Source organism: Myripristis murdjan, chromosome 22, assembly GCF_902150065.1.
Source record: "Myripristis murdjan chromosome 22, fMyrMur1.1, whole genome shotgun sequence".
Classification (NCBI taxonomy): domain Eukaryota; kingdom Metazoa; phylum Chordata; class Actinopteri; order Holocentriformes; family Holocentridae; genus Myripristis; species Myripristis murdjan.
This window is the reverse complement of record NC_044001.1, coordinates 22,761,443-22,778,428: the sequence shown is the minus strand read 5'-3', so window position 1 is coordinate 22,778,428 and position 16,986 is coordinate 22,761,443. Positions and strand designations below refer to the sequence as shown.

The following is a 16,986-nucleotide window of genomic DNA, read 5'->3' as shown; positions in this document are numbered from 1 at the left end:
GATAAAAGATGATACATCCATCCACACTACACTCCAAAGACTATGAGCTCACTCACTTGGAGACTTGGCAGCTTGCTTCTCTGTTTTATTGGACAGGAAATAAAATACACCTTCTCAACTCTTCACCCATCCTTCAACCTCACCAGGAAACATTTCCTCTCATATGGTCTTTTGTCTTTGTCTTTCCTTCACTTCTGTTTGGCCATATGTGAGGCCGGGGTCTTTCCCCCCTCTTTCAATATCCCATCTCCCTGCTTAGCACACCTCGAGTGTAGGCTTTGGGGGTGGGGGATGAGGGGGTGAGAGGAGGGCGCAGCTGGTGGTCTGAATGAAACTGCTCTCTCAGACTCTTGAATCAGAGATCTCTAGGTTCATGGGTTTGTAGCCCCAGACGCCTCCTTTATGCTGACTCACTGCAGCACTGTGTGTGGTCAGCATATGGTAAGTGTAAGGTCAGCACGCGGTCCATCGAGGCCACAGGCAAATGAAGGACGTGGCTCCAGCAAACTTATATTGTCCTGCTGCTGTTTTAAAGGGGTTAGGCTTAGGGTTACGAGAGGAGATGAGGCGGTGGTGAAGGAGGTCAAGGAAGAGAGGGGGAACTCTGTGAAAGGAAAGACAATTGAATGACCTTCAATGAGGAGGAAGATGGATGAATGGTCCAATTGGTTGGTAGGCAGGTAGACCCAAGCACTGAGGCAAGACATACAAATTTCAAAAACACCTTTTTAATGGTTAACTCAATCAATCAGTCAATCAATTTTGGCTCCAATGGATGATAAGTAAACATGAACAATCATAGCTATTAACTGGGAAATAACAAACCTGATCCTCTATACTGTAAACGTGACCCTAGCTAATGATACAGTCCTAGTATGTGTGCCATCACTTGTCAGCATCTCCCTTGGAAATAAATCTCAGTGTGACTGAAATGAAGGTAAATAAATCTAAGTGTAGTTAAGTTTGGCCTACATTGTGATACAAAGAGTGAAAGGAATTTGAAGCAAGGAAAGAGATGACAGCAGTGGTTTAAGGTAGTGAAACATGTGCCATGAGCTGTCATTACCCCAACTGGCAAGTGTTGGCACATTTATGCCAACCACACGTCAGGTTCTGAGCACCATTTGGAAATACATAACCTGGCATGTGTACGACCTTCCTTTCAAGACTGCATGAGATGTGAGTCATGCCCATATCTTAGATCAATGGCCATAAACCATTCCACAAAGGGAAGAGAATCCCACTCTTCATAAGAAGCTAATTAAAGGCAAGATGTGCCCTATTAAAAAGGGTAACCATTCTGTACTAATTAAAACCTATGGTTATTTACTCCTGCATCTTCTGTGCAAGATGCCTAGGGCTACTGCCCAAACAGAAAAGAATACAAAAGGAAGATGAAGCTCACTGATGTGCACTCTTAGTAAGCACCTCATGAGTGGCTCTACTTAATAAAGCCTGTTTGTGTGGGATGAGTCACACTCTATTTTTGTCTTCTCCTGGTCTCAACCTGATGTCTACGGTTACTGTGACCATCTGAAAAATCAACCTCTGCTTTTGTAAAGCCGCCACCATGTGTTTATCACTCATCAGTTACACATGGTGTGGCTTTGATCTTCAAACCAGAAAGTACCTCAGCTGAAGAATAAAGAATTCCCTTTTCCTTTCTTGTGTTCACCACATGCATTATAGCCTTTCCCATTTGAGGATACAGTAAAATGCATGATTCTCAAACACAGCTGACTGGATTTTGCTGAAACGTGGCAGAATGATGCTTCATGCCATTGCGAACTTACAATTCTAGAGGTACACTCATTGGAAGCATAAGTATACTTATACCAATAACTATAGCTGTATATTGTTGTTCACTATAAAGTCTTATGTGTCACCTGTGCTACTAAATCTACCACTGATTGGATTTTGATGAAGTGTGCTTGTGAAGGGAACTGCACCATTCACCATTCATGTGGGATAACATGTTTATTTCTTCCTTTTTTTATTTTCCCCAGTTTTCTGCCTTTCTTTACTCATCTTCTCGCCTGTATCATTCACAGACCCCCATGAATCAGGCATCCACACGCTCCCACTGCATTTTCACTGTGCATTTGTGCGGGCGTGAGCCGGGCTCGGCTACCCTGCGACGTTCCAAGCTCCACCTGGTGGATCTTGCCGGGTCAGAGAGGGTGGGCAAGACTGGAGTAGGTGGACAGCTGCTCACTGAGGCCAAGTACATCAACCTCTCTCTTCATTACCTGGAGCAGGTAGCCACAACTGCTTTGAATTTATATTCAGTTTTGACCAATTACCCCCGTATAGGAAGCAAGATGTGAAAAAAAAAAAAATACTTTGGAGTACAATTTTTGACAAATGTCATAAAATGCATTTTGGCCACAAGTTAAATCACTGAATATCTTGTGCTGATTCAGGCAAGCTCATTTGTGCAATATAGATTCAACATACTGTATTTCATTTGATGAACCAACTTCCTGTCACTTCTATGCTTTCTAATCTTTTGGAAAATGTAATCACACAACCGTTCTCAGATCTTTACTTATATTACAGATGTGCTTTTCATAAGCCACCTCCATCTCTGCCTTTAATGAACTTCTCTTTGACTCTCTTCAGTCTTCATTCTCTTCTTGTCCAGGTGATCATAGCTTTGTCAGAGAAGAACCGTTCCCACATCCCATACAGGAACTCTATGATGACCTCTGTGCTGAGGGACAGCCTGGGGGGCAACTGCATGACCACCATGATTGCCACTGTCTCAGTCGACAGGATGAACCTTGGTGTAAGGATGAGCAACCAAAGGCCATGTTCAGACAAAATGCAAAAAGCGAAGAGAAACAGGACTATGGAGTTAAAAAATGTATCAACTGTTCATATGCACTCTCATGAGACCTCCAATGGAAGTTCGAACTTATGTTTTCAAGACACTTAAATAAATAAGCACTTACGTAAATGCTGCACCATTTAATATGCTTCAGAGAAATTACTGAAAATATGTCGATTATTGCAAAGAATGAAAAGAAAAATATGAACATCTTCTACCTTGATTCATTCCCAGGCCTACAAGGCCTACATGTATTCACCTTCCGAGATAATATTAATAGATATACATCATCAGGTAAAGTTTTTTTCAACAATCATGAAAGTAAACATTGCAGGTATAATTAATGCATGTTAATATATGACTTAGGAGAATGGTAGAAGCCCATTTGGATTCACTCCTAAAAAACATTCCTCTGTTTTCTATAGGAGTCCATCTCAACATGTCGCTTTGCCCAGCGCGTGGCTCTCATCAAGAATGAGGCGTTATTGAATGAAGAACTGGATCCAGCTCTGGTGAGACAACCAGACACTCACAGCACGTCAGCAGTCACTACAAATCCCATGCTGAGCCGCACAATCACACCACAAAGGCATGACTTAATGTGCTGCCATGCTATGGCCAGACCCTCCGCATAGCTTCCAGACCCTAAATTGATCAGTGAATAAGTTGCATCAAGGATCCAACTGCTAACATTAACTAAGTGTAACCCACCATGTCCTTAAGTGTCCTCTGTAGACTTCCAGTACTAAATTGCTTTTTCCAGTGTCAGTGTCATTTTGGAAGAAACGTTTTTCCACCTTCAGCACGTGGATGTCTGTCCGTCGCGTGGTATTTAGACAGCTCACAGGTCCTGTTTGCCTTCTATCTCTGTCTTGTTTACATGCCTTCAACTCTGTTATGGCATATTTTATCCCAATACTACACAACCTCTTGAAGATGCATCCAGCTGGACACCGGTGTGTATACATGCCTTTACACTCACACAAACAAGCACAAACGCATGCACACAGCCACAAAGACCTACTTATTTCATAACATTATTTATTCTTGTATATCCCAAATGCTGTGGAAGATTTTTTTTTATAGTTTTAGGGTAGTGGGCAGTCTGTTCACCTCTTCATCAGTATCAGTATTTTTATTTAATATTTGATTCAATGTTTTAGTGGGAAACTAGAGAGGAAGACAGAAAAGGGAAGACACAGGAGACACACATGTGACCCATTATTTTATTCTGTCTTTTGCCCTCACACTCTCTCATTTTGTAGACATATGCCCATACTTCCTATAATTTAATTTTCAAGGGAGTTCTCATTACGTTTCATTACATGCACTTTATATGATGAAAGCAACAGGGAAAACTGCAGTTTTTAACCCTAAACAATGTGAGTAAAGGGTTAGGTAGCACCAGGACGCCCCTGTCTACCTCCCCTTCCTCTCTGTACAGTACCTCTCACTGTTACCATTACCATAGTAAACCAGTAAGCAGACCTGGCAGTTGCTGCTCAGGCCCCTCGAGAGATATACAGTAGTAAGTCATCACCATTATGCCCGCTTCCTCCCCTCCCACCAGGATCTGCCTGGGGATCAACTGCTACTGTATTACTGCTACTGAGTCTTGGCTGGCCACTTGCAAACCCTACAGAGGTATTTTTAAGAGAGTCTGCGGCCGGCCCAGTAATTGTGACGGTGTCTGGCTGCTCCCAATTGGGTCCGGCATGGTTACAGCTCCAGGCAAACCCAAACTCCATGGGCAAACTTCTTGTCTCTGTTTATGGCTTTTTGGTGTGTTTCTCATTTCTCCTTTTTTCTGTCTGTGTCTCTCTCTGTGTCTCACTCTCTTTCTTTCTCTGGGGTGAAGAGAAAAAAAATGAAGGCAGCAGTGCATTTTGCAGATTAGAATGATGTCATTCATCTTGGTTTGGGGTGACACTCAGACTCCCATTTTTGGCCTGGCCTGTCTGAAGGCACACTGTCTGCGGGGTTTGCCTGCTCTGTTAATGGATTTGAAGCCTGGAGTTTGCCTTTCACAATCTAACAATCGGTACTCAGTGCACTATTCAGACCACACACTACCTTTAACGGACCTCTACTGTAGCCTACAGGCAACAAAATTCACTTCTTCAAAGGAAAACGTTCTCTAAAGGTAAACATAATGCAAGGGCCTGAACAGCAGGAAACCAGTCAGACCACACAAAACATTTAACAAGTCGGTCATGAATGGGAAAGAATGAGGTGCTGAAAGTGACCTGAGATCATACTGAAGTCCGCTACAGACCACACCATATTAGGTTGGTAGTTTCCTCTAAGAGCACCAAGGCCAGCCTTAATCCTTCGTGTAGACCCAGCTAATCTCGCTCCACAATCGTCAGAGGAGGCAATCAACAATTGTCAAGACTGCCAAGTTGTTTCCACCACCTCGCTATAGCGTGTATCACTCTCCAACTGTGCCAAATGTGCACTTTTGGGAAAACTGAGCATGTTATGCAAGGATGTTTTGTGGTTGTTGAGCTGAACTGGATAGCCATCAGATTATTTTCTGTAATACCAGGTTCCTTGAAGGGTCAAAATAGTTGATCTTATGGTGTTGTTATGTAGTTAAGCTCAGGGTAGTGGGAGGCTGTGTGACCCTGCTGAACCTGGACCCTCCCCGCACATGTGCGCACACACTCCATTCTGCTTCAGGAGACAGTCCTGATTAGCGCATACCTGCGAGTCAAACAGAAGCCTGCTTCTAGCCCGCCACAGAGACATGTTTGGGAAGCTGGTGTGAAAATTCCTGCGGTCGGTCGTGCCTTCTTCTCCTGTCTCGTCAAAGCGGCTTGTGTTCGTTCGGGCCGAGGGGGAAACGACGCTGCTTGTTACCGTTGTGGTGGTAGGTGCAGTGCAGCGCACCTCACCCTAGGCTGTCCACAATGCCTAAATGATACCATGCACAGAATATAGCCCATGTGTTCTTGTTTTGTTGAGAGAGATAAAAGACCTACTTTGGGCTGTAGTAGAAAAACATGCTTCCTAGTCCTACATAAAAAGGAGGCCCATAATAGCACCCTCCTTGTTCATGGTGTGCTACATAATACATGCATTTCAAGTATAATATATAATAGGATGTCTAATTAATGCCGAGTTTGTCATTTGTCCTGTTTGTCTGACGACTGTGGATGTGAAGTGTACATTCAATGTTTTTAAAGTTATTACTCTCGCATCTATGCCTTTGCTGTCAACAAGACGGAGAGAAAGACAGAGAGTGAGTGAATATGAATCTTTGCCAGCTCTCCAACATCTGTGTCTTTGCTTGTGCCACCACAATACCAGTTGAGCCTCGCTGGATCTCTGTTCACCACTTTGCCTTGACCTCGCGTTCCGTAAGATATGCTGACATCATCAGTCACATGGCCTGAGTCAGGTTTTATTCTGAGTGTATGGAAGCCCGTTGTGGTGCTGTGGTACCAGCTCTGAAATAGACTGCAACCAAGTCCGCTGACCAGTGACTAGCGGTCAGCCTTTGAGGATGCAGCTGGGAGAATTACATCAGACCATGGGTGTGTGGTTCCAAAAAAGAGATACAGGGAGCGGCTATAGCGAATGATGGTCAAGCTATGATATTCAGTGTCAAAAAATATGATATGGGGTGGATTATGGACCAAATTTGCCTTTAGCTCAGTGGCATCTACCCAAAACCACATAGCGGGCCTGTTTCTTTTCAAGAATGTCTTGAGTTCACAGTGTCTGACTTCAGTGTGGCTGTGGATGTAAAGGACGTGATTGCTCGAAGTGTGGCCTTGCAGAGTTAGATCACTTAATCTGACCTTTCACCTTGCTGCAGCCTTCAATCAAGCTTGGCTCCCTAGCAACTTTGTGTCATGAGTGTTGATGACTCTGGCACACAGTTGCCACTTTCTGTTGTTTGTCCTCCGCTCCTGAGACAGTTCAGTCTCATAGTCTCAGCCTCAGGATTTTGTGGTGTGGTCAGATCCAGTGGGGATAGTTAAAGTGGGATTTATGCTGCAGAAAGAAGTGGTTCATGTGAGAAATGGAACATTTGCCACTTGTTTTTTAGGCAGTTTTATATGTTGTTTTCGTGGTGTGAATGGTGTGTAGTTTTTATTACCGCTCATCCGGCCTCTGTTTTTTATTCAACCGAAATAGAGGAAAGGTCAATCTATCCTTGGATTATTATTTCGTCAAATTATAGAATGCCTTTTCCTATACCTTGTAAGTCACAGAGACAAGTCAATCGTGTGGTCAGTCAGTATGGTATGTTTGTTTTGTCTCTTATATTTAAGCATAGCGTGTTAGGTTCATGCTGTGACACACTCCACAAGTCAGGGTCAGTAGTAACACAGCATGAGGTTCCAGCTTGTTGCCTTGCATCAAAGTGAGGCCACATGTCAAGTGAGTTCACCTCTAACCCCTTAACCCTGCTGTGGACCAGGGGTTTAGGATTTGAGCCTAATCCCACTAAACAGGGAATGCCAACCTCCTTCACATACAAGAAATTACTAAAAAAAAAAAAAAAAAAAAAAAAAAGTGAAATGTGAAGAATTATGAATGCTAGCCTTCAAATGTGCTCAGCCCATTATCATCAGTAAGAGATCATTTGCTTGATTAATCAGTCATCACATTAAATCAAAGGTAGTATTCTTTAAAAGAGTGGTAGCTCTTAACTTTTATGAATTGTCAATCAGACTGTCAATCAGGCTGCAGTTACACATTTAATTTAAAGACACTGGAGCTTTAAACAATTAATATTTCTTGCTGCCACTTCGTCCATGATCTGAACTTGCTAAACCTTTGGGTGCTAGTTAGTCTCGTACTGATCCCCTTCTAGGATGACATGAAACTGTTCAGACTTTGGCCTCTCCATGAATTGACCCCGTAGACGAGGAAAGAGGGAGGACCATGAATTCATCTCACAGAATAGAGGTTACATGTCAGACAGGCCCGGCCCTGGACACAGTTACTTTTGCCAAACTCTCCTTTCATGTCTTGAATTTCTCCGATGATAAAGACCACATAAAGCCTCAAGGCTGCCAGACATCACGTTACAAAATCTGCTAAATCAAAAATGGCGATGTCGAAGCTACCATTTCTCAGCAGGTAGGGGCATCCAGAGAAATGTCTTTCTGTCAGGTTGAATAAGTGGAATAACGTTTCAGGTTTATATAAAAATAAAGTCCTACCAACCTACCGTCTCTGCTTTGATAGTTATTTTGACATTAATGTGCATTCTTGCTATTTCTGTTTTTATACAAAGATGTCTATCTAAATCCTTGTCTAAAGACTGGTTTAAGAGGCTATGTCTGGTCTTGGTGAAATATTCAGTTTTTTTTTTTTTTTCATATATATATACAGTAACCGGACCCGGACAGCGGTTACTAACGGCAACGAGCCCATTGGTTTGGAGCACGGGGCCTTAACCAAACACGTGTGGACAGACAGAAGCAGGAGGTTTTATGTGTTTCTTTTTGCCACCATAGCTGGTTAATGCTATTTTATGTTTTGGTGTGGTATCACGAGCTTCCTGTGTTTTCTCGCATGAGCATCCAGTTGTCTGGAATCGCTTAGATATGACCTCAAAATGCATCAGTAAGATAAGCCGCAAGATCATTTTCAGGAGCATTCTGTCATCATTTGGCAGTGGCAAAATAACCTCTGTCCGTGCGCACACGCGCGCGCGCATGTGTGTGTGTGTGTGTGTGTGTGTGTGTGTGTGTGTGTGTGTGTGTGTGAGCAAGTATGCATGTTTGCATCAATACACGCGTATCCAAGGCACATGCTGTTTGGACAAATGTTGGTTTTCACATCACAGAAGGCTATATGTTTTGCATGGTGAAACACTTTTCATGATGATAGATCCTCAAACCCTGCTTTGGTGTGTTGTGTGCGTGTGTGTGTGTGTGTGTGTGTGTGTGTGTGTGTGTGTGTTTCAGCTGATAACACGTCTGAGGAGGGAGATCCAGTCTCTGAAGGAAGAACTCTCCATGGTGAGCGGAGAACGGAGAAACGACCAACTAACCGAGGAGGAGATCCAAAAGTATGTCATCTCAGATGTTTGGATTCGTCATCCATCTAGGCCAGCCACTCAGTCACTCTGTTGTCTCTTCACCTAATTTAAAAATGCTGTTTGAGATTAATGCTGGATATCAGCTTTCATGTTTGCATGCATGGCGGATATCATTACTGCACATATCAGTCTAATGCGTCTGGTAAACTGTCAGTTTTTCCGCAATCAGAACCAACTTGTGATGCTACCTCCAGATTTTATGATGACAGATGAGGCAAGGGAACAAAATCACTGAAATTTGGTTTGAGAATGCCCTGGAGGAGCTCCCATCAGACCTTTGGCCCCAGGATCATCGGTTATGTGTGTGTTTGTGGTTTTGTGTATGTGATGTGAACAGCACTTGTACTAGACCTCGGTGAGGCAGTCATCTCAGGACAGTGAGGACGGGAATAGTGCCATGCTCTCCCATATCAGCCTTCCAAGATGTTTACAGCACCGCTTAGACCCAGAGAGGAATGCAGACGGTCTTTTTTGGGACACTAATTTGTATTTGTAATGCGCGAGACCAGGAGATTCTTGAGCAAATATGTTTTATGATTTATGACTATTTGGGGTTTGCCGAAAGTGCCTACAGAGCTTAGGCTGTTGGCTATGCGTCGTTGCTGAGCTGAAACCTCGTTCACTGAGGCTTAACCAGATCTAATGGTGTTTCCCAAGGCTCTCCTTGAGCCAGGACTGCTTTACGTCTGCTGGGACTCAGTCAGTCAGGGCCAGAGTTCAGGCCACCGGTTCCATCAAGGACTTGGCACACCTCCCTCTCCAGTGCTGATGTATTTACCACTCCCTGGCCCCCTCGGACCGTCTTTTTATTATTTCCCCTCTACTTGGTTGATTATCCCTGGTTTCCCCCCGTTTGTGGTCAAACTCACGCAGGGGGATTTTAATGATGTCTGTTGTGACCACATTCACTGACATGCTGACTTTTCTTTCGCTGTTTCCTCTCCAGTTTATGGCTTGACTTATCCCCAGTGCCAAATGATTGTGCATGTGAACATTTCCTGGCTTATTTGTTGTCACATTTCCAAAGGCACATATATCTTCAGCCATACAAATTTCAACTTTCCACAAGTCTTTTTTCCACAAGCAGCAGGTCCTGCTGTCCTGAACACCTCTCTGGATTCAGTATCAATCCATTCCCTTACAATCAAAAGTCAAGCTTAAAATTGTTATTGGTTTTTTTCTCACATCGTCTCACGCCTTGGAGGAACTGTTTGGAAACTATTGAATTTTTGCATATGAAAGATGATGGGGTCCTCTCTCCCTAAATATTGTACATGGTGTTGAAGGGAATTTTGTAAAATCTAGCTTAGTATCAAAAGGCCCTGATGACTTGCAGGGCCCTGAAACAAGACCGCCATGTTTGTTTTAAGTCCTTTCTCGTGTAAACGCAATGTGTTTCTATGCTGTCGATGTTACAGCGGAAAATGAAGACCGCACATCGTCGTGCCTACATCGGATCCGTCTGGATGGTTGCCCCCTGGTCTTTTCCAGTGGTCGCTTCCAGAGCGTGAAGAACCAATGTTTGGACTATCATCTAGTGATAGTTTATCAAAAGGCCGGCCGATTGGAGCTGGAACACAGGTTTAAGTAAATAGTTGTCTTTGACTGGACCCAAATTTTAAACATTAGAAGTTCTTCCCAAATATAGATCTTAACTGTTTGAGTGCCTGTTGAGACTGCACTGAGTATGATGGAGAAGGATTACGGCATGGAATGCAGCCTTTGTTTAAGTTTTGGTAAGTTATTAGAAATTCTGTGTCTGGGTATGTGTGTGTGTGTGTGTGTGTGTGTGTGTGTGTGTCTGTGTGTGTGTGTGTGTGTGTGTGTGTGTGTGTGTGTGTGTGTGTGTGTGCGTGTGTGTGTGCAGGTTGGAAATGGTACTCAAGGCATTTCTGGATGACCCTGATCCTGAGGTGACACTGTCTTTGGGACCAGACATGAGAAAAATCCAGCACTGTTTTTCTCTGCTGAAGGTACTGTGTCTCTCTGCCTGTCTTTGACTGACTGTCCTGCCAAACTTTGTTATTGTCTGTTTTTCCCCCTCCATTTAGTACTTCAAGATACACATGCTATCAAGATACTAGTGCAATCGTAGGGAAAATATCGCAAATTGCATATGTTTTGACCAATTTTCATGTGGAAACGTTCATGTTTTTGTGAGGTCTGGAGTTCTACCTCAGTTTAACAACCTTTAAGCTCGTAAGCTCTTAAATACATGTGTCTAAGACGAGAAAATCAGAAAAAATCATGCTGACCAGCATGGTGTCAGTGAGAGTTCAACTGAGCAGGTCTCATCTGCTCATGTCACTCCATCCAGCAGTGGCCAGCTGACCAGTCACTTCTTTTAAATGGCTCCCCCTCCTGACTTCATTAGGGAGGTGCATTACGTTTGAATCAACCACAGTTTGATCCCCTTTCTTTATTAGACCCATGGTTTTCTTCCCTCTCTGGTTGAGTTCCAGAATTCATCTTCATCTTTCAATTTAATTAATGTCACTGTTTGGTTGGTAGGGAACTCTATTCCATATTATTCATGGAATATAGAATGGAATATAAAACAGCAAGTGAGGATACAGGTTGTAGTATCACTAGGATAAGAACCCCCCGTTTTTATGTTATACCTGTGATGAAGGCTATGCCAAAACCCGTTGATGTTATCAAGAAATAGCTTAGGCTTTCTGACTGAAAGTTAAAGCCATTGAAAAGCCAGTGACACCCAACTTCTCTCAGTAAGACTATTGATTTTCCCATGACCAGAGTTCTGTCTAGACACTCAGTGTTTGCCATGTTTTCGTCAGCTAATTAGATATAAGGTGTCAAATGTCGACAGGTTATGGTCACTGTGTGTTTTTAAACCAGAGACTCTCAAGAATTCTTACTGTGGCTAAGACACAATCCTGTGGTTCTGAACTCTGCATAATTTCTACAACAGGCCTGCTTTCAGCTCATTACAGTGTACAACAGTAGTAGTATTTCAGTAGTAGTATTTCAGGAATAAAAAGCAAAGGTACAATTCGGGATGATTAGCTATGAACCAATGTGTAGAATTCATTAACAGAATAAAGCTTTTGGTAAATCCATCCACTATTATAGAACACGTCGACAAAATGATAAATTTCACATGTTCATTTTCAGGCCAATTTTTGTTTTCCGGTCAATAATTTTATAGTTTTAGGGTTTTTTCTGTGTGTTCCAATTCACAGATAGTCCAAATATCATTTCTGGTGCTGCACTGGACTGTAGAAAATAAACTTGCTGTTTGCGTAATGTTTGTAGAAAGCATTAAATCTAAACATTTTTGTTTGCAAGAAAGTTGCAAACAAAAATTTATTTTTTTCTTCAATTTTAACACCTGTTGGCCGACCACCGCTAAATGACCACAGAGAAAACAGAGTGGCATTCACACAGAGCCGGAGCTGGAGCAACCACCAGAGGCAATTCCAGATCCCACTCGAGTGTCTGTTTATCTCTCCTCCAGTTTGTTATGATCCCCAAAACTCCATCTCCTCTTCAGTTTACATTCCTCTGAGCATCACCCCAGTCACACTCTGGTGATTCTGGAGAAATTTGGATCTGGTTTGCATTTTTTTGTTCCTCCTTTGTTCTCATTTCTGGTTGGCTCCTTTCTCCGCACTCCACTTCCCTACTGTGTTCAGTTTTGAGGTCGTGCTCCATTGCCAATGTGAATCTCCATCTGTAGTCATCCTTTTCACCATCATGAGCGAATATCTGCGAAGTGAGATGATTGATTTTAGCACAGTCCACTGCAATGCTCTTACTCCCCTGGTTTTATGTTAACATTTAATGACAGACATTGACGTAGTTATTGCAAATCGGAGAGTCTCAGCCCCAGCCACAATATCTTCTCATGTGTGTGATACCTTACATATCCCCAGGACTTTCCAGGAGCAGCTTCAGGCCAGGCTCCCAGGTGTTTGTGCTGTATCTCTCCCACTTGGATTAGTCCAAGACACACATAAAAAATTAGACAAGGGAAACGAGAGAACTTGATAAATTCTCAGCGGACAGTGGGAAATATCAGTGAGGATCTCAGTGTATTCACAATTTTTTTTTGGATTAGATGGTGGTTTTCAGTTGTGTTACATTATGGGTGGTCTCTTCTCCACAGTAATCCCAACTTTAGTAGGAACGATATTGTTTACTATTTTGAAATTTTTCTCCCTGCTACAGACGATGATCCGAGACAAGCTAAGAGGAGGTGATGGACAGGTGGCACCAGCAGCAGCAGCGAGTGAAGCACAAACCCAAGGCAGCCCCCGTCCATCAGATCTGACCAGACTAAAAGAGATGTTAAAACAGCGTGACAGTGAGATCAGTATCCTTTGAAAAAACTGAGAACAATTTTGTTCCCTTAAAACGTACAGGAACACTCCCACGTTCTTGGGAGTTTGGCCTATCACTCACCTTACTTAAGACTTGATGAAAGGATTGGCACAATCAGCTCCAGTGGATAGTTCTCTCTGGTGAATATGAAAATGAAGACTTTGCATATTGGAGTGACCTGGTAAGACAAAACAACTCTATGTTATGGATATTGTGTTTTCTTCATCTACAATTTTTATTCAGTCATTGGATTCTTGACTGTGATGAGAGAAATTACATATGTTTGTGGACAGAACAAGGCAGCGTGAGCTCACTGTGCCCACTGAGGAAACATTTGGCAGGAGATGGATCTGTTTTAATGGTAGCCTATTAGGCTATGCACAATATAGTTAATCAAATTGCTCTATACCCTTGTGGCATCTTCCTTCATGACCCTCAAAGGACCACACCAGTGATTCTGCATGTTTAGCATAATATCTAGACATGTAGATGCTCTAGTAACCATTTTTCTAGACATTAGTTTCCATTCATTCCACTATGATATGAAAATGAACTCTCAGAGACTTCAGACTTTCTTCACACCAGCATTCCATCACTGTAATAAAATCGTCCACATTAGTTTTCCTGAAATCTGGAAAATAGTCCCCAGGGAAACATTTGCTTTACACAGCCAATTATCTGTTCTGTGGTTTATGGATGCTGACAATTTATTAGCGGCAGAAGCAGAACATTATGAGGTGTGTTTTTCAACCAAAAATTCATATTTAAAATCACTGGTATCATCTGTTAAATTTCACTGAATGCAAGGACTGTCAGTATAGAATGTTCTCCGAATAGTTTCAGCCGCTACAGTCTGTAAATATTGGTCATCGTGATTCTGTTTGGTGTGGCTGAAACTTACACTCAGTTTCTGATGAACAGATCACACAATAGGTGTACAAGGCTCGCTAATACAGTGTTTGATAGGATTTTCAGTAGAATATTTCTTAGGCTTCAGTTGAACTCCAAATGATATTGTTTCTGTGTCTAGCCAGACAATGTAATCACACTTACTGCTGATAGTGGAACCTTTATTTGTAGAGAGACATTCACCCGTAAGTAAATGTGCCCATGTTATTGCGCGTCTGGATCGCAGTTCTTCTACAAACACGTGAATTATGAAATTTAAGTCGAGCTGAACTCATCACCAGTCCCCCAAAATACACATGAAATGTTGTTTTAATGTGTATGCTCAGATAGATCTTCATCTAATGACTGCAGTTAATCATAATTATTATTAATCATAATTATAGTATTTGTGTTTAAAGATGATATTTCTAATGGCTTTTTGGGATGAATCTTCCCCTTATGCCCTCTCGCTGCGGCTTGTCATTAGATCACAGCACATTAGTCGGCAAAATCGAGATGTCTGCTTGATTATTTAGCCACAAAAACCTCAGCTCTCCAAAATAAACAGAATATTATCATGAAGATATTTCACCCAGAGTATGTCTTGGAACAAGTATGTGTAATGTGAAATCCTCTCTTCTTCATTGTAGATTTTGCCTTTCAAAATGACATACAGTGGTTTCCCACATAATGCAGATGTCATCACCAAAATTGCTATTGTATGGGGCAGATAATATTTCAGCGCAAGTTTGAAAGCCCATCTTTTTGAACACTTAAAGGTCTATTAGGTATGTACTTTACTGTACCTCATTTTTATGTATGTATTTATTTATTGCTAGTGAAAGTGCATTTGTTGCAGTAGATTGTCCTTCGTCTTTGTCTGTGGAATGTGACAGTCTTCTCATAGCTTTTGCAATGACATCATCACCAGCCATATCCCTAATAACTATGTAGATTCAGACTTTTGCTACAACTAAAGCTTGTATCTGCTTTCTAATCACCATCCTTTCCATGTCTATATAACCAGAGTAACCTACTCTGAGCCTTTTACTGGGAGGCATCAGCTCCTGAGCTGCAGGTTTAGTGTCGCCAGACTGATGCTGGGTCTCCACAGGGTTAATTATGGAAGAGGTTCCCCGTTACCTACCGCTCCTGTGTGTTCCACTGCAGGGGCGACTCCAGTGGGCCACCTGGAAATGGTTAGTGATGACACATCGCTAACATGGAGCGCGGTGATAGAGCAACAAGAGAGAGCTAACAAACAGGGGTGGATGTTGAGAGTAACATCACAGCATGGCAAGAATACACAACTTCTCATTTCAAATGAATCCTTCACCATAGCAAATGCCTTGTCACCTTGATAAAAAACAGTCATGCAGTAGGTATGATTAATTATGGCTGAAAGCTACACCAGCAAATTAAAAAAAAAAAAAAAATTCAGCTATCTTATCAACCTACAGTAAATCACAAACATAAAGTGTGGTTCACAAGAGTGTCACGTCTCAGCTCATTGAGATGAGTCCAAATGAAATTCTGCTGTCAGAATCAAATCAAATCAGTCACATACACAGTCATACATAGTACAGTATGCAGACAAATGCCTAGGTGTCTGTGTCTGGTATGGTGAAAAAGCATAAGGTGCAAAGAATTAGGTATACATCAATATTTTAAAAAAGTTAGAAACAGTGTAAAAATGAGGTAAAAGTCAGATAAGCGGCTGCATGGAATATGTACAAGTAGAATTATGTGCAAACTTTGTGCAAATTGACATACTGGAGGTACTTAAGGTAGCAAATGACACTATGCAAAAATAGACAAATAAGATTTAAATGACATTTGAGTATTGAAGATGTAATGTGAACAGAATGTGCCTTAAAAATGTGAGCAAAGTGTACAGTGACTAACAGTAAGGATTAAATAAGATGCGCCTAATGTGGAGAGCAAAATGTCAACAAGCAAGTGCTCATCAGCATAATACCCTTTACCTCATCTGTTTGGTAGCCTTTGGTGGAAAGCACCACAGACCATCTGGGTTGGTAAGCTGGATGCCATTTTGACCAACCAATGTGCAAATCAGCCTTTAGTGGCTAAGTAAAAGTTAATGATAGCAGCTCAATATACAGCTTTGTGGCATAAATAAAATACTATCACTGACAGACTTAGGGGTTTGCATGTTAAAAAAAAAAATGCACCTATTGTACTAGAGGTCATATTGGATAAAAATAATCTCCTAAATGCCATATTACTATATATGTTCAGCATATCTGTTGCAAACCACTGCTGTAGTATGCAACTGCGTAATGCTCTGGAGAGTCAGAGTTTAGCCTGTATGATAGAATTTGAGTTATGGAACCCCGCCTTAGCTGTATGTTTTAGTATCTTAGTGTACATCCATCTCTTATTGTTTAAACTGATCTTAGGCTATAAATCTGGGGACCTACCATAAACAAGCTTGACAGCAGTAAGCCATTCATTTATTTTATTTAACGATTGAGCGTGGAACGCAGGTGTAAATATTGAGAGATATCTGATGGAAGCGATCCAGGAATACACAGTAGTATAACTCAAATTTCATGTAGAAAAGATGAATGGTTGTATTAACAACCAGCAGGTTGTCCTGTTTTATTTTCTCTTGGCTCGCATGCATTGCTGCTTGTATCCAAGAAAGAGATTTGGCTAATACTAAGTCATAATTGCCAGTTTGATAAGGCCCACAAGTAATCCCTGACAGTGTGTTTACAGCATTGGCAGGGATTACCAGGACTCCCTTAACAGCCCTGGTGATTGGTCGATATGAACTCCAACACCAAGACATTATTGCTGCTGATTCCCCCTGGTCAAAATAATGCCCCAAAATTTA

The 16,986-nt window shown here is 42.0% G+C and overlaps 1 protein-coding gene across 1 annotated transcript in view; it reads left to right on the top strand.

Moving 5' to 3' along the window:
* Window positions 1-16,986, top strand: part of kif6 (kinesin family member 6) — a 60,672-nt gene that overhangs the window by 12,980 nt on the left and 30,706 nt on the right. Inside the window, exons 7-12 of the mRNA XM_030044697.1 lie at window positions 2,052-2,258; window positions 2,645-2,788; window positions 3,256-3,342; window positions 8,761-8,864; window positions 10,762-10,867; window positions 13,086-13,230. Of these exons, the coding sequence (XP_029900557.1) occupies window positions 2,052-2,258; window positions 2,645-2,788; window positions 3,256-3,342; window positions 8,761-8,864; window positions 10,762-10,867; window positions 13,086-13,230 (793 nt within the window). The remainder of the gene's footprint in view (window positions 1-2,051; window positions 2,259-2,644; window positions 2,789-3,255; window positions 3,343-8,760; window positions 8,865-10,761; window positions 10,868-13,085; window positions 13,231-16,986) is intronic.